Genomic DNA, 19,181 nt, shown 5'->3' on the forward strand with positions numbered 1-19,181 from the left:
GTAATAACAATTGCTCCATGTATTATATAATGACTTGTCATGTCATGTTGTGCCCAAAAACAAACAGCTTTGAACTGTGTTAACTACTGTTATCCATTATGCAAGCTTTTAGTCGATGGACTTTTTAACTTATCCTTTTTGTGATGTTGCCCCTGTTTTAATTCACCTATGTTTTGTACAGCACTTTGATTTGTATTTGTGAAAAGACCTTCATAATCAAAATGTACGTATTTATATTGTGACCAAATAATGCATTAAAATAATGTTCAACATTGTAAACTAAAGCTCAAATAAAAAATGTACAGCAAAGCCATCATGAATATATGAATGAATTTCTTTATTAAATGACTTCAAACACATGAGGGGAAAAATTGAGGAACTTGTTTCGATGCTGCAATTTGAGCTTTGATTTTTTTGTATCTACAATGTATAACTCTTACTTGTGTTTAAATGTATTTGATGACTGTTGACCATCCACTAAAAGTTTTTGCATACAAATACTTAGCTTGTCAGATACAAAAATGCATAACACAAGTGAGGGTTTTTTTTTGAGCAAGTGAGTGAAAATCAACTGTAAAAAATATCTAACGCAGGTAAAAGCCAGTGATGCGGTCTCACGAAATAAGACAAAATGCGTCCTATAAAAGGACTGCAGATCCTTGCAGAAACAAGGCCACAGTCACTGAGTCAGTTTGATGCGAGGCTTTCCAGAAGTGGTGTGTTAAGTGGTTGAACTATTGAGAAACAAACAATACGTAGTTCAAGTAATATTCCCTCTGCACGGAGTAAACATTCAGTCCACTTCATAAAGAATTAATACAAGCTTTACCTACTTTTTCTTTCGTGTACATTTTACTGTCTATTGCTGCGTTCCGACAAAAATAATTCAGATACAGGGAAAAGTTGCGGCTGTTAAGAGTCAACACCTTGTAAAAACATTTGAAACAAGAAAAAAAAAAAAAAGGAATGCAAATGTAAGCCGCTCTAAGAATTAGTATGGTGTACGAGTAAAGAGTGTGTGTAGCACATAGAAAACCTGCAGCAGTCTCTTCAAAACTGCAGACGAATTCCAAATGTTGCATTTCTCTTCACCGCTTAATGATTTCACCCGTTTGCCTGTCTGGACCACACCATGATGAAAAGTCCCACGCCTCGCTGGTGGTACAAGGAAGCACTGGATGGAGCTCAGGAGCAGCCATGTTCTGACACTATTCCAAATTTGTTCACCGTCCTCCCTCCATCCCTCTGAGACTGATGTGCATGTTGAAGTTCTCGGACAGGTGACTAGCGTTTTGCTTTGGCCTCCTCTGTCTCTTTTTCTACATAAAAAAAAGATGATGGTTGACATTTCAGACTTAGGGGAGTTCTTACAAACCACATGTAAAGCTGTGTAATTAAATAATTGTTCCTTCCTTCTCACCTTTCCTGAGTTCATCTCTTTTCTTAGCAGCGTCCTCCCTCTGCTTTTTGATGATAGCAAGTCTTGCCAAGTCGGCCCTGGCCTGCTCCGTCTTCCCCTCCATGTGAAGCTTCCTGTAGCGTTCCTTAGATTTCTGCTTCTCGATCTCCTCCCTGACAAACACAGCAATACGAAAAAAAGCTCACTAGCAGACACACAATTTAAGTCAATTGTATTATTCAATGACCATACAAATAAACTTAAAAAACTACCGTATTTTCTGGACTACAACCACCAACGTTTTGAATCCTGCAGCTTATAAAACAGTAAGGCTCATTTATGGATTCTTATACACCAACGGCCTTAATTTTCTGTAATTTGCAAAAAGTTTTCATAGAGGCCCAGGCTTGGACTGAATTATTATTATTTTTCTCCCCTCGTCCCCAGTGTTAATGTGCTTCTCACCTGTTTTTGTAATGGGCACCGGAAGTTGGCAGACCTGTCATCGATCCTGTTCTGTCTCCCTGTAATGTTTGTCTGCTCTTGAATGGAATTGTGCTGAAAGTGTTAATTTTCCCTCGGGGATTATTAAAATATTTCTGATTCTGAGAACACAGTTACTGTTGTGGAATTGAAAGTTGCACCGACATCATTACTATATCAATCAATCAATCAATCAATCAATGTTTATTTATATAGCCCCAAATCACAAATGTCTCAAAGGACTGCACAAATCATTACGACTACAACATCCTCGGAAGAACCCACAAAAGGGCAAGGAAAACTCACACCCAGTGGGCAGGGAGAATTCACATCCAGTGGGACGCCAGTGACAATGCTGACTATGAGAAACCTTGGAGAGGACCTCAGATGTGGGCAACCCCCCACCCCTCTAGGGGACCGAAAGCAATGGATGTCGAGCGGGTCTAACATGATACTGTGGTGTATCCCCGGCCCCGGATGGACATCCTCCCAAATTTTTCCAAACATTTTTGCATCAGCTCACCTACATATAATTGGACATCTACAAAGAATTGTTTAAATCATTTAACCAGGCTTCAATTTCTCTCTTCTTGAAAAAAGGTAAGTATTCCTTATCATGCACCTCGTATCAGAATGTTATGTGTGGACTTCAAACTGTTATCCAAATTGCTGGCTTTGTGTCTGGAGACTATCCGTCCATTTATTGTTTATATCATTTCAATATATTGTACAATGTACCTGCTTTTAACACCAAAAGAAGCAGTCATAGCTATAGATGCCGAAAAGGCATTTTACTCATTAATATTTGTAATTATCCATTTTATGTCCTGGAGAGATTCAACTTTGGTAACAGTTTTATTTCATAGACTAAGCGCTTTAATTCATCTCTTGAGGCCTCGGTCAGGACAAATAATATTCCATCCGAATATTTTCGCCTCTTTTGCTCTACACAACATGATTGTCCTCTGAAACCTTACTTTTTGCTCTTGCCTTTGAGCCTCCGTCAATAGCGCTTTGTACTAATTCGCTTATTATGGACATTTTAAGACAATGTGCAGGTGAAAATCTCTCTACGCGGATGACCTTCTGTATGTCTCAGACATTCTTTTGTAAATTAGTCAGATTTTGGGTTTCATTTAAAATAAAAAGACTTACAGGTTACGTAAACAATATTTGCAAAGACCAAAATCGTTGGGAGGAGTAACAGTACCAAACATTAGGTTTTATTAGTTGACCACCAACCACCAATTCTTGGGTATTGGCTGCAATATGAAGCATTTGATCATCCTCCATAATTGCTGACTATGGAAGCACCCTTAACTAAACCAGCTTTGGTTCACTCTCCCATTCCCCTTAACTACCAGGTGCAATCCTGGCACAGGGAGGATGAGGCCCCATCCATGCAAAGGCCGCAGGGATTGTACCAACTAGTCCTTTCAACAAATCCTCAACTTATACGAAAAACTAAATTGTGAAGACCTCATTCAATTTGGGTTCAGTTTAGGCGCTATTTTGGTCTACAGACTATATTTAATCTTGTGCCGATCACTACAATCATGCATTCTCTCCCTTTGTTGTATATAGGGCCTTTTTAAAGTAAGTCTGGGATCAACAACATGAAAGATTTATACATTGACAACACTTTAGCTTCTGTTCAGCAACTTTGTAATACATTCTCACTACCTAAGCAATTTTTTTTTACATATCTGCAGACCCGCAGTTTTGTTTGTACAGTTGTGATCAAGATTATTCAACCCCCACACAATTTTGGTGTTTTAGCAAGTTGGACATTTATTCCGTATTTTGTTTAAAGTCATACCAAATAAGGATGTGTCAGACAAATGCAACTTAAATTGTAACACTGTATTTTGAAAAATACCAAAAAATTACATTTTTCTTAATATCTTATTGACAAAATTATTCAACCCCCTAGTTACATGTATCTTTAGTACTTAGTAGAACACCCTTTGGCAGTAATTACATCCTTCAAACGTGATACATAACCGGACACAAGCTTCTTGCAACGATCTACAGGTATTTTAGCCCATTCCTCTTGGGCAAAGGCCTCCAGTTCATTCATATTCTTGGGCTTGCTTGCTGCAACTGCCTTCTTCAAGTCCCACCACAGGTTTTCTATAGGATTTAGGTCTGGCGACTGTGAAGGCCACTCCAGAGTCTTCCAGCCCTTCTTGTGCAACCACTCTGATGTTGATTTGGAGGTATGCTTGGGATCGTGGTTTAAATGGAACTTAGATATTGGGTTTCACTATGTAAAGCGCTTTGAGTCACTTGAGAAAAGCGCTATATAAATATAATTCACTAATTCACACACATCGTTGTCCTGTTGGAAGGTCCAACGTCTCCCAAGCCTCAGCTTCGTCACTGACTTCATGACATTTGCAGCTAATATATCCTGGTAAGAAATAGAATTCATAAAGCCTTGAACGCGCTGGAGATTACCGGTACTTGAGGCAGAGAAACATCCCCAGAGCATGATTGACCCCCCCACCATGCTTAACAGTAGGCAAGGTGTTCTTCTCTTTGTAAGCTTCATTTTTTCTCCTCCAGACATAACGTTGATTCATAGGCCCAGAGAGTTCCAGTTTTGTCTCATCACTCCATAGAACAGTTTCCCAAAACCTTTGGGGTTTGTCCAGATGATTTTTGGCATACTGGAGTCTATTTTTCTTGTGCCTGGTAGTCAGAAGTGGGGTGCGCCTGGGAGTTCTGGCATGGAGGCCTTCATCTCGTAGTGCGCGCCTTATTGTCTGGGACGAAACCAGCGTTCCCCCCTCTGCAATGTCCTGTTGTAGTTCCTCAGCTGTTACCCGGGGGGTTTTCACCACTGTACGCTTCAAATACCGGACAGCAGTTGCACACAGCATCCTCTTTCTACCACACCAGTGTTTCCACTGTGCCTTTAGCTTTAAACTTGGGAATTATGCTGCCAACTGTGTCTCTTGGAATGTGTAATGTCTTTGCTATTTTCTTATATCCATATCCTTTCTTATGAAGAGAAATTACCTCCTCTCTTGACGTCTTTGACCACTCCCTGGACTTTACCAAGTTGCAAATACACCATTGACCATCTACAAGAAGCTAAGCGTCACAGTCTTTTTCAATCAGTTTAATTGTTGCTCGTTATGGTTCTAATCACATCTACAGCTGTTTCCAACACCTGATTGAAAAGATCTTATTCAAATTATGTTCTTAAGAGTTATGATTTTCAAGGGGTTGAATAAATATGCCAATGAGATGTTAAGAGAAATGACACTGTTTGGTATGTTACAAAATATAATGTTGTAATTCAAGTTGCATTTGTCTATTTAATGCAACTTTATTTGATATGACTATAAACAAAATAAGGAATAAATGTCCAACTTGCTAAAAAACCAAATGTGTGGGGGTTGAATAATTTTAATCACAACTGTAATACTTTCTCTAGGTCCCCAAACTTACCGACTGAAACAGAGTCTGGTGCGTTTTTGACACCACTTTCGACTCTAATAGGATCAATTACAAGTATTTACAAATATTTTTTTCATTTATGCCCTGAGTCTCTGGATTAAATTAAGTAATTTGGGGAGGGTGATTTAGGAGTGACCCTATCAGAGGAGAGCTGGAGAGATTTTAAGTAGAGTTCATAAGTCTTCTATTTGTGCTAGACACAGCCTTATTCAATGCAAGCTAATACATCTTATTTATTATACCAAGGTGCAACTGGCTAAGATGTATGACGCAATGCCATTATGTGATCGGTGTAAACAATCTCCACCTAACTTAATACGTATTTTTTGGCTTTGCCCACCCCTGTGCAGTTATTGGTAATAAACATTGAATACTTTGTCTTGTTAATTGGCAAAAAGATTGAACCGAATCCTCATAACGGACTATTTGGGGTAGCCTCTCTTTGTCCTCTTCTCTCAGCAAATCCAAAAAGAATTCGGTAGCATTCACTACTTTGTTAGCTAGAAGACTCATTGTGGTATTTTGGAAGGCTGCAGCGTCTCCCTGCCACACCCGCTGGATCAGAGATATTCTTTAAATTGGAGAAAATTAGGCTGAATTTCATAGGTTATTCTGTGAAGTCTCAATAAGTATGGGGTGGTTTCCTACAATATGTAAGAGAATAATTTTCAATTTAACACCGATTGAAAAGTAATTCAAATGTAGATCATTGATGAACATTTTTTTGCTTTTGTGTATTGCTGTACAGTGTTGAGGACATTCAGGAGTTTGGTTGTCTGTGGCTTCATGTCAATATTTGCCTGTACTTTGACTTGCATGTTTTTTTTAATTTTTGTTTACATGTTTTGGGGCAAAAAACCTTTACTGTGTGTTTAATTGAGTTTCTGGCAACTGCATCTGCAAAAAGAATTCAATAAACAAATGTTAATTAAAAAAATAGAGATGTTGCGATCAGGAATTTATGCTGCCGATTCCAGTACAGAGGGAATGCGGCCGCTACTAATAGCCATCACATGTATTATCTCTAAATTGTTCTATATATTTATGAGTGCTGCTGACAGTTTAACAATATCAGCATTGATTGACTGATTGAAACTTTTATTAGTAGATTGCAAAGTTCAGTACATATTACGTACAATTGACAACTAAATGGTAACACCCGAAAAAGTTTTTCAACTTGTTTAAGCCGGTGTCCACATTAATCAATTCATAGTAAGCATGGTAGCACAGTATTTTAACTAGTTTTTCATTAACTTTTATTACATCCAATTATCAAAAAGTCAACAGTACTAAACAACAACTGGTCACCTACCAAACAGGAAGTGATCTGTAAGCAATGGAAGGAACATGCTAAACAGTCAATCACCTAACCGTACCAACTATCAAATTTTGTTGCGCCATCTTGCTATCCATTCTCTGCACAGAGTGAGAAGGGAAACTATAAATGAGTGCTGCAGAGAGCAAAAACTGTGGCTAAAACCGGTAAAGCCACATCGATACTTTGGCAGTTTTATGGATTTTTTCAAACGGCCCATAATCCTTTGCTGCGCTCACCTTTTACCCCCGACCGCTCCCTATTTGGATGTACGAAAACAAAAAGGTAAAAACTAAAGTGCAGGACCGTATAAATAAGATAAAGGTAATGCGATACTTAATTTTTTTTAATTTTATAATATTTAAATAATTACTGCACAAAATATATGAATTTGCATACTTTAATAAGAATAACACACCAAATTAAATGTTAAACAGACCACGTAACTTCCTGACAGTAAACCTGCCAAAAATTGTTCTCAGGTTTCTCTGTGTTTACATATTCAGAAATCAGAATCAATACTTTATTAATCCCAAAGGGGAAATTAAATCCATTGAAGATTAAACAAACATTACAGGGAGACAGAACAGAATCGCTGACGGGTCTGCCAACTTCTGGCGCCGTTACAAAAAGGTGAGATACAGAAAAACAATGGGGGGTGAGAAAAAAAAAATTTGTCTAAACCTTTAACACTTTGCGCTATTTTGTTACACTGCATTAAATACTTTCTTACATATTACTAATCTTTGCACTTTAATTTAAAGAGGTTATTTTTAAGTGTTTGTGATTTTAGACCATTGTTTTGCCATGGGTGTGCTGACATTCCTTACCTTTCTGCCCTGATACCCAATGGGATTATAATCAGAGGACAGTAACATTTGAAATGAAAATGTTTAATATATTTTTCTCCTGGTCCATATTTTTATAAGTCATAAAAATATCAATTATCAATATTGACCAATATGAAAACTTATATTGTGATAGTTTTGAGCCACATCGCCGTGTCCTATATCTACCAGAGGGGATAGCGTATGTGATCGGCTTTGAAAGGCAATAATTAGCAATGGCGATCACATAGTCTTTCTTTAAAATAGGCCGATAATGACCGGTGTCCGATCAATCAGCACATTATTCAAAACAACTCCCTAAAGACCCACCTTTCTCTGCGAGACAGTTCCGGAGGTGCATCAACATCTACTTCGGCCACTTTTTTACTTTTCTGAGACACACGGTTGGGGTTCTCAATTTCTATGATTCCCTCCACACCGCTCCTCTTCCTAGACTGTATGTAGAAATGAACGCATTTGTAGCACAACATAAGATGCAGCCAGCAAACTCTTTACCGTCCTTCCTCACCTCGGACTCCTCATCACTGCTACTCTCATCAGAGTTGGAAGCAACCTCTTTCTCAACACCACCATTTTCCTCCTATTTAAGAAAAAAACAGACACCAAAATAAATTTTTTATAAATAAAAATACAACTTTTAACTCACCAGCTCTCGCTGTGCTTTCATCTGACGGTCAATCTCCTCAGGATTGCTGAATTGCTTCCCTCTGCCCTTGTGGCCCTTTTTCCCTGGACAGTCACATGCAGATCAATTACAATACAATATGACAGACCTTGGCAAATTAAGGCCCGGGGGCCGCATGCGGCCTTTTAAGCTTCTCAATCTGGCCCGTCGGACATTCCCAAATCATTTTTTTTAGATCTTTAAGATGGAAACTGTTGCTGCCATTATGATGTGCAGTGATGCTTTCAAATGACCGTTAGTCTTGAACTATACAAAGTATTTCAATGGTTGAAATCTGCACTTTTCTGTGATATATTAGTTACTATGATAATCTAATTAGTTATACTATGGTCATCTAATTAGTTACTATGGTCATATAAGTCAAAGCAGCTCAGACAAGGCACCGAGCAGGGTGGGTGGGAAGTGTTTCCACGGTGTGTCCAGAGCGACCAGCCTGAAATGCGGGTGTCAGGGACAGATGTGGAAGGAGATTTTTACAACAAATGTTCTAAAGCTTAGTGATGTATCAGATATATCAGATTGTAGGTGGGTTTTTCTTAACCCCTTCACGTTCATATTTCGCTGTGTTTGTTGCATTTTTGTTGCGTTTCGCTTTATTGTAAAATATGTCGATGGAGAGGGGGTGCGACATTCATATGTTGTGAATATTCAGTGTTTTATCCATTCCATTTTCTACCGCTTATTCCCTTTAGGGTCATGGGGGGCGCTGATGCCTATCTCAGCTACAATCAGGCGGAAGGCGGTGTACACCCTGGACAAGTCACGACCTCATCACAGGGCCAACACAGACAGTAAACATTCACACTCACATTCACACACTAGGGCCAATTTAGTGTTGACAATCAACCTATCCCCAGGTGCATGTCTTTGGAAGTGGGAGGAAACCAGAGTACCCGGAGGTAACCCACGCAGTCATGGGGAGGTCATACAAACTCCACGCAGAAAGATTCCGAGCGATTGAACCCAGGACCTTCGTATTGTGAGGCAGACACACTCACTTCTCTTCCACCATGCTGCCCAAGTTTTTTATCGTACATAGTTAATATTGCAAATCCCACATTCTTTAATTTCATGAACATTCTGGGTGGCTCATTCAGTAAAAAAAAAAAAAAAATGCCATTCCGTTTTTTAGGCCGTCTGTAATAATGTTTTTAGCTTTCAATGAGACAATGTAAGTTTTTGTATTAGTGCTCCTATAAATAGATATACCGGCCCCCAGGCACAATTTTTTCCTCAAAATTTGGCCCCCCCGAGGCAAAATAATTAAACGGGCCTGCAAAGTGAGCTTCTGGGGTTAACTGATTTAATACTTTCGTTGATGTAGGTATTATCTAGCAGGAAACTACTGCCACAACATATTGTATACATGTCCCATTGTGAACCTTGATTAGACTGTATCAAATATCCTGGGGCCTTCAATAACAAGTCTCACACAGTGGGAAAACTACGTGTTATTGAGAAGAGGTAAGAAATATTAAATAGCTGTCAACGGGCGAATCTACGGCACACATGGTAACGTTAATGGCGGTAAACGAACACTGAAACGGTATAATGCGAATGTTTTAAGGGGAGCTAACTTTACAATAAGCATAAAACTCACTCCGACACAATTTAATGCACTCTGATATGCAAGCATTATGTTTCCGTGAGACGCTAACACAAATATAGCCCCTTTGCTAACCAGTTAGCATGCTAAAGCTAAGCATGCGCCACATTTGCTAGCTACGATTAGCTTGCTTAAAGAGATACTTACCACCTCTCGGCATGATGACGGTAAAGGACAATAATACAACTCGATCCCAGTAGTTACCACTATTTCCTTTTTCACACCACAACGTTAAAATTCGTCTAAGAAAAGCTCAACAGCTGGAACTTTGTGTCTACTGTCTTCTCAGGGTTGTCAGCATTTACCCCAACTACGTCGCGAAACTACCTGCGCATGCGCAGTCGGTAGGCAATCGTGACGTTTGACTGAGAGATTTACTTACCAATCAGCTGCACTGATTATTAGGCGGGCCTACTCTTGGACGTGGATGTTGACAATAATAAGCTTGCACTCTACATACTATGTACACAGTCCTATGTTAAGTAATTATATACAATAATGATTGGAGATGAAAAAACACAAATATCATTCTATCATCAAATCGAATATACCGTATTTCCTTGAATTGTCGCCGGGGCGCTAATTAATTTAAAACCTCTTCTCACTCCTGCGCTTACCAAAGGCATGCGGTAAAAGTAAGCACGTGCTAATTATTTTAAAATCTCTTCTCACTCAGGCACTTACCAAAGGCATGCAGTAAAAATTTGAGTGTGATGTAAGCTTGGACCTTAAATCCTACTCAAAAGCTCTTAATCTTCTTCCCTTTATGCGAAATTCAAAATACCGGTATTGAAATCAGAGGAAGTGTCACTCATGACGTCACATGTTTGACCAGGCGGTAATACTAAGCATGCGATAATTATTTTGCGAAGCGAAGTTTGACCCGGCAGTAATTCAAGGCAGGCGCAGACTATATGCACTGCCGCAATTCAAGGAAATACGGTATACATATATACTATGGTAGCTTGAAATCTACAAGAAAATACAGTAATGAACGACAGCATATGGTCTATTTGTATCCGTCATCATAGTTGTCCGTGCCGTTTTTGTTGTTACAGCCTTATTCCAAAATGGAAAACATGTCCATTGTTGTCCTCAAAATTCTACACACAATACCTCAGCATTTTGTTTTTCGATCCATCCATCCATTTTGTACCGCTTATTTCCTTTGGGGTCGCGTGGGGGCGCTGTGCCTATCTCAGCTACAATCGGGCGGAAGGCGGCGTACACCCTGGACAAGTCGCATCTCATCGCAGGGCCAACACAGATAGACAGACAACATTCACACTCACATTCACACACTAGGGCCAGTTTAGTGTTGCCAATCAACCTATCCCCAGGTGCATGTCTTTGGAAGTGGGAGGAAGCCGGAGTACCCGGAGGGACCCCACGCATTCACGGGGAGGACATGCAAACTACACACAGAAAGATCCCGAGCCCGGGATTGAACCCCAAACTACTCAGGACCTTCGTATTGTCAGGCAGACGCACTAAACCCTCTTTCCACCGTGAAGCCCCATTTTGTTTTTAATTTTGCAAATTTATTTAAAAAAAAAAACATCCCATGTACATAAGTAGAGATAGATAGATAGATAGATAGATAGAGATAGATAGATAGATAGATAGATAGATAGATAGATAGATAGATAGATAGATAGATAGATAGATAGATAGATAGATAGATAGATGGATAGTACTTTATTTATTCCTTCAGGAGAGTTCCTTCAGGAAAATTTACATTTTCAGCACCATCCTATTCAAGATCCGACAAACATTACGGGGAGACAGAACAGGATCGCTGACGGGTCTGCCGACTTCCGGTGTCCTTTACAAAAAAGGTGAGATACAGGTAAACAAGGGGGGGAATGGGAGAAAAAATAAAAGATTAAAATAAAATAAAATAATCGGTATGTAAGTCATCAGTAATAAGTAATCACAGCCTTCGCTCAATATTTTGCTGATGCACATTTGGCAGCAATTACAGCCTCAAGCCTTCGCTCAATATTTTGCTGATGCACATTTGGCAGCAATTACAGCCTCAATTTTTTGGGAAAACGATGCCACGCGCTTTACACACTTATCTTTGGACAGTTTAGCCCAGGGGTCACCAACTTTTTTGAAAACAAGAGCTACTTCTTGGGGTCTTATTAATGCGAAGGGCTACCAGTTTGATACAAACCTAAACAAATTGCCAGAAATAGCAAATGTGCTCAATTTACCTTTAATAAATAAATCTATATATGTAAAAGAATGGGTATTTCTGTCTGTCATTCCGTCTACATTTTTTTTCCTTTTACGGAAGGTTTTTTGTAGAGAATAAATGATGAAAAAATACTTAATTGAATGATTTAAAAGAGGAGAAAACACGAAAAAAAAAATTAAAATTTAATTATGAAACATAGTTTATATTAAATTTCGACTCTTTAAAATTCAAAATTCAACCGAAAAAAAAAAGAAGAGAAAAACTATCCATCCATCCATCCATTTTCTACCGCTTATTCCCTTGCTGATTCGAATCTTTTTGAAAAAATTTAAAAAATAATTTATGGAACATCATTAGTAATTTTTCCAGATTAAGATTAATTTTAGAATTTTGAGGACATGTTTTAAATAGGTTAAAATCCAATCTGCACTTTGTTAAAATATATAACAAATTGGACCAAGCTATATTTCTAACAAAGACAAATGATTATTTCTTCTAGATTTTCCAGAACAAAAATTTTAAAATACATTCAAAAGACTTTGAAATAAGATTTAAATTTGATTCTACAGATTTTCTAGATTTGCCAGAATAATTCTTTTTGAATTTTAATCATAATAAATTTGAAGAAATATTTCACAAATATTCTTCGTCGAAAAAACAGAAGCTAAAATGAAGAATTAAATTAAAATGTATTTATTGTTCTTTACAATAACAATAAAAAAAATACTTGAACATTGATTTAAATTGTCAGGAAAGAAGAGGAAGGAATTCAAAAGGTAAAAAGGTATATGTGTTTAAAAATCCTAAAAATCATTTTTAAGGTTGTATTTTTTCTCTAAAATTGTCTTTCTGAAAGTTATTAGAAGCAAAGTAAAAAAAAAAAAAGAATTTATTTAAACAAGTGAAGACCACGTTTTAAAAATATTTTCTTGGATATTCAAATTCCATTTGAGTTTTGTCTATTTTAGAATTAAAAATGTCGAGCAAAGCAAGACCAGCTTGCTAGTAAATAAATACAATTTAAAAACTAGAGGCAGCTCACTGGTAAGTGCTGTTATTTGACCTATTTTTTGAACAGGCCAGCGGGCTACTCATCTGGTCCTTACGGGCTGGCTACCTGTTGCCCGCGGGCACCGCGTTGGTGACCCCTGGTTTAGCCCATTCCTCTTTGCAGCACATCTCAAGCACCATCAAGTTAGATGGGAAGCATAGTTTTTTTTATTCAGGATGTCTTTGTACATTGCTGCATTCATCCAATGTGTTTGTTAAATGTTGGGATTCATCTCCGCACCAATCCACCAATCAGGTCTGTATGGTATGGTATGGTATGGTGGCCAGGGGGAAGCCCATCCTTTCATCCATTATCTACCGCTTATTCCCTTTTGGGTCGTGGGGGCCAGAGGGAAGCCAATACCAACCCTACATTGAAGCATGGTGGTGGCAGCATCAAACTGTGGGGATGTTTTTCAGCAGCAGGAACTAGGAGACTAGTCAGGATAGACGGAAAGATGAATACATGAAAACTTAACGCTTCTCATCCAACCTGTAGAGCTTGAGAGGTGCTGCAAAGAGGAATGGGCAAAGTGAAATGTGCGAAACTGCCCATAGATAGGTGTGCCAAAATTGTTGCATCATATTCAAACACACTTGAGGCTGTAATTGCTTCCAAAGGTGCATCAACAAAATATTCAGTAAAGGCTGTGAATACTGTAAACATGTGTTTTTTAGTTTTTTATGTTAAATACAATAACAAAACAAAAAAAGATTCACATCGTCATTTTGGGGTATTGTTTGTAGAATTTTGAGGGCAACAATCAATTCCATCCATCAATCCATTTCCTACCACTTGTCCCTTTCGGGGTCACGGGAGGTACTGGAGCCTATCTCAGCTGCATTCGGGCTGTGAATGCTTTCTAGATGCACTGTATTAATAATACTTACCTGAATTTGTGTAATAAATAAGGTGTTGGTCTTCCTGGAAATAAATATGTGAATAAAATCCCCCGGCTGCTTAAATTGTGACAGAAAAATTATTTTAATGTGAAGAGTTTTTTGCCACACAGGTACTATGTAAAAAATGCTGAATATTTAAAATACCTTACGCAATAAAATATAAGGCTATTAAAAAAATCTATAGATTTAGTCTTTCTGATTAATAAACCTTTGGACATTATTATATACACAAATTCAAAAGGTATTTTTTATTTTTTTTAAACAAAACAAAATTCCACTTTATAATTCCTATGAGGAAGGCATCATATCTTTGTCATTTCTTCAATGCATGGATGTGATCCCCTCTACTTCTTTCTCTTTTAGGTGGTACTCCACTGTGGACTCTGTCAGCTACATGGAAAAGATGAAATGTACTGTTTATAATAGGGATGCATTAAACCTCATGAGTGTTCTATCTGTTCTCACCATGTCAAGAAGAATTTCAATCTTTAATTTCAGAATATTGTTTTCTTCCTCCAGCTGTATGTTTTTTTTCTTGAGTCGCTCAACTTCCTTTACGGATACATTTCCACCGGAGTCTGGTCAAGAATAATTCAAAGAGAAGTAATATGTATGCATCTGACACTGTAACATTCTCAGTACTGGCTTGTTAGCCACATTGCTAACTTACATTACCTGTTATCCACTGGCCATCTTCAAATTTTAAAGTCTGTCCTCCAATGTTCATCACAGGCGGTCCATATTCAAGGCCAAGCTCCAATTCCCGTGTGGAACGATCCAACTAAAAAAAGGACATGTACAGGGAAAATAATCAAATCTGTATGTTTTTGTGATGTAAAGGGTGGGCGATACTCCAAATGTTGTTCTCAATAAAGTCAGGCTTTCAGAATAAAAGTTTTCCACCAGCACATGCCCTTGTTGAGTTGTGTGCTCTTAATAAGAATGTTATTTGGTCGTAATGTATATTATCATTTTATTTCTGTTATGGTACATACATACTGCTTTTATTTTGAAACAATTTCCTGAACAAGTTTGTTGTAATTCATTCTTGATGGACACACAAAGGGGCTTTCTAAGTGTTGTAAGCATTATATCCCGCTCTCCAGCAGCTTTGAGCACGGAAACTACGTTCCATGTAACACGAGCACACAATTTGTACTTGTTTTAACTGTTATTTAACCAAATAAGAAGCCATTGAGATTGAGATCTCTTTCACAAGGGTGCCCTGTCCAAGAGGTCAACAGCGCATGTCACAGAGCAGTTACAGAAGGGTAATAAGACATTCATTTTAAAATGTATAAAAATCAGCTAATAATAGGGATTTGGCAACATTTAGCTCCTAACGTATGGAGGGTCGATTGGGACAGAATTAAATGAATAAATAACCCACTGACTTTGAGTTTGACAGATAAAATACATGCATGAAGCGCTGACACACAGGTTCATGAAATTATTGCATAAAGCATGAAATCATGAAATTATTAAATTGGGAAATAATTAATTAGATCGTTAAATAACTAAATAATTGAATCATGAAATAATGATGAAATCATAAAATAAATAATCAAATAATGAAATGGATTAAATAAATCATGAAACAAATAGTTGAATGATTACTTAATTAAATTTAAATTTACATTAAATAAATCAAGGACACATTTAATGAAACATATGTCTCTAATTTCAATTACAATTTACTAATGACAGATTTAAGTAATTATTGAAATATGTAATTATTTATTTATTTAATTATGTCGCAAACCTCAGAAAAAACTTGGCTCTCCAAGTACCAACATAACGACCAATAATAAAATACAGTAGTGTAGTAGGCCTTAGCATTTATGAAAACCAAAGCAGAGGTTTTATTTTTAAAAGTATATTTAATATTTTTGGCCACTGTAACAATACACACAGATTGAACAGTAACACTATGTTTGAATATCGGAAAACGATAGACTGTACCTAAATAATGAATCAAAGTTTTTGGCGCGTACAACAGTTTGAGAATTACTGCTCTATACTAACGTTAGTTATCACTGACTGTATAGCCTATCATCACAACAGGACAGCATTATTGTCATTTGCAAAACTTTCTTATCTGGAACTGCGTTAGTGTGTGTACGTGTGTAAGAGACAGCCATGAGTGAAAGTCTGAATGCCAGAATTTTTCGTCAGGCCAACAAGCTATTTTTATTCAATATGATTAGTAATTGTAAAAAAAAAACATGTACAATTCTTTAAAATATATACTATGTTAAACCACTAATGATAACAAAAAGTTCTATTTTGGTTTCATCTGATTACAAAACCTTCTACCAATCCTCTGCTGTATCATCTGTGTATCCATTTTGGTATAAACTCAACTCGTCGTGTTTGGAGGAAGAAGAATACTGAGTTGCATCCCAAGAACACTATACCTACTGTGAAGCATGCGTTGGGGCTGTTTTTCTGCTAAGGGGACAGGACGATTGATCCGTGTTAAGGAAAGAATGAATGGGGCCATGTATCGTGAGATTTTGAGCCAAAACCTCCTTCCATCAGTGACAGCTTTGAATGGTTGACCAAATACTTATTTTCCACCATAATTTACAAATAAATTCTTTAAAATTCCTACAATGTGAATTCCTGAATTTTTTTTCACATTATGTCTCTCACAGTTAAAGTGTACCTATGATGAAAATTACAGACCTCTGTCATCATTTTAAGTGGGAGAACTTGCACAATCGGTGGCTGACTATACATTTTTGCCCCACTAGTATATTCAGAGTGTGATTATGTGTACCTATGATGAAAATTACAGACCTCTGTCATCATTTTAAGTGGGAGAACTTGCACAATCGGTGGCTGACTATACATTTTTGCCCCACTAGTATATTCAGAGTGTGATTATGTCATGTTATCGATGGGAAAATGCATTTTTAGACAATATGATTTGCCTGAGCGACTAGGAGACAACGAGTGTAACAAGCGGGAGAAAATATATATATATATATATATATATATATATATATATATATATATATATTAGTTGGGACTTTTGGATTTTGGACGCTGGCGGGCCGTAGTTTGGGGACCAATCTAACTACACGAACAACAAAAATCATAGACGTCGATGAAACGAAATGAAAGACAACTGAAAAATATCTCCCGTGAATATTGACCAGATATTGATATAACGCGAAGTATCGATCGTATCGATGTTCAGATTGATCAGCTCGCCCTTTATAGTGACATTTACATACTTTATTGTGCAGGAACTTACTGTATGAAGGCTTGATAACGATGCTGATTTCCTTGGAGGGATCTTCTTCGGACTGAATACGTTCCCAAAATACCGGAAGCCCTGCAGTGCCATTTCTAGGTCCTAGATGAGGTTGAACACACAAGTCAATATTACTTTTTGTACAGACACTTAACGCCATGCCATCGTTGTAGTTACCAGCAGGACTCAATGCGACGGGCCAACGCTAGCTAACAGCTACTTATCTGACAACTAGTAGCTACGAATATGTATCATACCTGACTTTTATTTTGATACTGTTAATAGCCCTACGGGTGCATTATTAGCTCTTGCTGTGACACTGTGTTTATGTATGTATACTATTTAACCCCATAAAGACTATTTAGTTATATCCCTAATGCTGTGGTCGACCTCTTTGTAAACAATGCTAGCGTGCTACTGCGCAAGTGCGAATGTTCCATTAAAAAATTTGTAATTCTGTTTCACAATTGTATGTATAATATAGATGTAACGGTTGAATGTAAACCACACCATGTTTTCCCCTCTTTTATATTTCGATATTATTTTACATAAATGTATCTAATGAATTAGTAAACACATTCTTTAAAAACGATCAAATGGAACGCCCCAAAACGCATCACCATAGTGATCCGAATACGGCAATTACCACCTCCGAATTGGGTCAATATTCCTACTATGATCGTCTATATGGATAATATAGTAAAAGTTACACAAATGGACATTTTGACCAGGATGGACGCCATGATAAGGCACAGATTTGCTAAATATTAAAAGCAGAACCATGTGTTACCCATGCCCCAGTGGCCTAATGGATAAGCCACTGTGCCATTTCTAGGTCCTAGATGAGGTTGAACACACAAGTCAATATTACTTTTTGTACAGACACTTAACGCCATGCCATCGTTGTAGTTACCAGCAGGACACAATGCGACGGGCCAACGCTAGCTAACAGCTACTTATCTGACAACTAGTAGCTACGAATATGTATCATACCTGACTTTCATTTTGATACTGTTAATAGCCCTACGGGTGCATTATTAGCTCTTGCTGTGACACTGTGTTTATGTATGTATACTATTTAACCCCATAAAAACTATTTAGTTATATCCCTAATGCTGTGGTCGACCTCTTTGTAAACAATGCTAGCGTGCTACTGCGCAAGTGCGAATGTTCCATTAAAAAATTTGTAATTCTGTTTCACAATTGTATGTATAATATAGATGTAACGGTTGAATGTAAACCACACCATGTTTTCCCCTCTTTTATATTTCGATATTATTTTACATAAATGTATCTAATGAATTAGTAAACACATTCTTTAAAAACGATCAAATGGAACGCCCCAAAACGCATCACCATAGTGATCCGAATACGGCAATTACCACCTCCGAATTGGGTCAATATTCCTACTATGATCGTCTATATGGATAATATAGTAAAAGTTACACAAATGGACATTTTGACCAGGATGGACGCCATGATAAGGCACAGATTTGCTAAATATTAAAAGCAGAACCATGTGTTACCCATGCCCCAGTGGCCTAATGGATAAGGCACTGGCCTCCTAAGCCAGGGATTGTGGGTTCGAGTCCCATCTGGGGTGTCATTGACATTTTTCTCCCTCCAGGGACAGTCATACATCTATCGTTCGTTACCTGCACTGTAGACAGTGGTGATAAAAGAGGAACATTTTTCGTAGAAAACAGGAATATACCTGCATAAATGAGGGGGCATCTCGCTAAACTGTGGATATTGTTCAACACTTTGGCTGCATCAGGACACACTTGGCGTGAGTATGGTCTTTAGTGGTTCAGACTATGAATTATTTTTTATTAGAAAAGAGAACTTGATTTTATCATGGTTTTAGACTGAGTGCGTGCATACATTTTGTTAACATTAGCTCACATATCACAGGCTGCATATATACGTGATTTATTCCCTTTGGGGCATCAATTGGAG

The 19,181-nt window shown here is 37.7% G+C and overlaps 2 protein-coding genes and 1 non-coding gene across 4 annotated transcripts; 1 reads left to right on the forward strand and 2 right to left on the reverse strand.

Moving 5' to 3' along the window:
• Positions 1-316: 316 nt before the first annotated feature.
• On the reverse strand, positions 317-10,145 carry pdap1a (pdgfa associated protein 1a). The gene is made up of 6 exons (XM_061908945.1): positions 9,952-10,145; positions 8,160-8,242; positions 8,022-8,093; positions 7,823-7,947; positions 1,421-1,572; positions 317-1,319 (listed from the first exon to the last, which is right to left on the reverse strand). The coding sequence occupies exons 1-6, from the start codon at positions 9,962-9,964 to the stop codon at positions 1,285-1,287; spliced, it is 480 nt and encodes a 159-aa protein (XP_061764929.1). The 5' UTR covers positions 9,965-10,145; the 3' UTR covers positions 317-1,284.
• A 4,048-nt stretch (positions 10,146-14,193) lies between these two features.
• Positions 14,194-18,383, reverse strand: cby1 (chibby 1, beta catenin antagonist). 2 transcript variants are annotated; one of them, XM_061908946.1, is made up of 5 exons: positions 18,136-18,383; positions 17,223-17,324; positions 14,636-14,741; positions 14,426-14,538; positions 14,194-14,350 (listed from the first exon to the last, which is right to left on the reverse strand). In XM_061908946.1, the coding sequence occupies exons 2-5, from the start codon at positions 17,313-17,315 to the stop codon at positions 14,282-14,284; spliced, it is 381 nt and encodes a 126-aa protein (XP_061764930.1). In that variant the 5' UTR covers positions 17,316-17,324; positions 18,136-18,383; the 3' UTR covers positions 14,194-14,281. The 2 variants fall into 2 exon arrangements, with proteins under 2 accessions (XP_061764930.1, XP_061764931.1); XM_061908947.1 differs by lacking the exon at positions 18,136-18,383 and adding an exon at positions 17,400-17,968.
• A 369-nt stretch (positions 18,384-18,752) lies between these two features.
• trnar-ccu (transfer RNA arginine (anticodon CCU)) lies at positions 18,753-18,825 on the forward strand. The gene has a single exon. It is a non-coding gene; the product is annotated as a tRNA-Arg (tRNA).
• Positions 18,826-19,181: the final 356 nt, after the last annotated feature.

The sequence above is a fragment of the Nerophis ophidion genome, linkage group LG08 (genome assembly GCF_033978795.1).
Source record: "Nerophis ophidion isolate RoL-2023_Sa linkage group LG08, RoL_Noph_v1.0, whole genome shotgun sequence".
In the NCBI taxonomy this organism is placed as follows: Eukaryota; Metazoa; Chordata; class Actinopteri; order Syngnathiformes; family Syngnathidae; genus Nerophis; species Nerophis ophidion.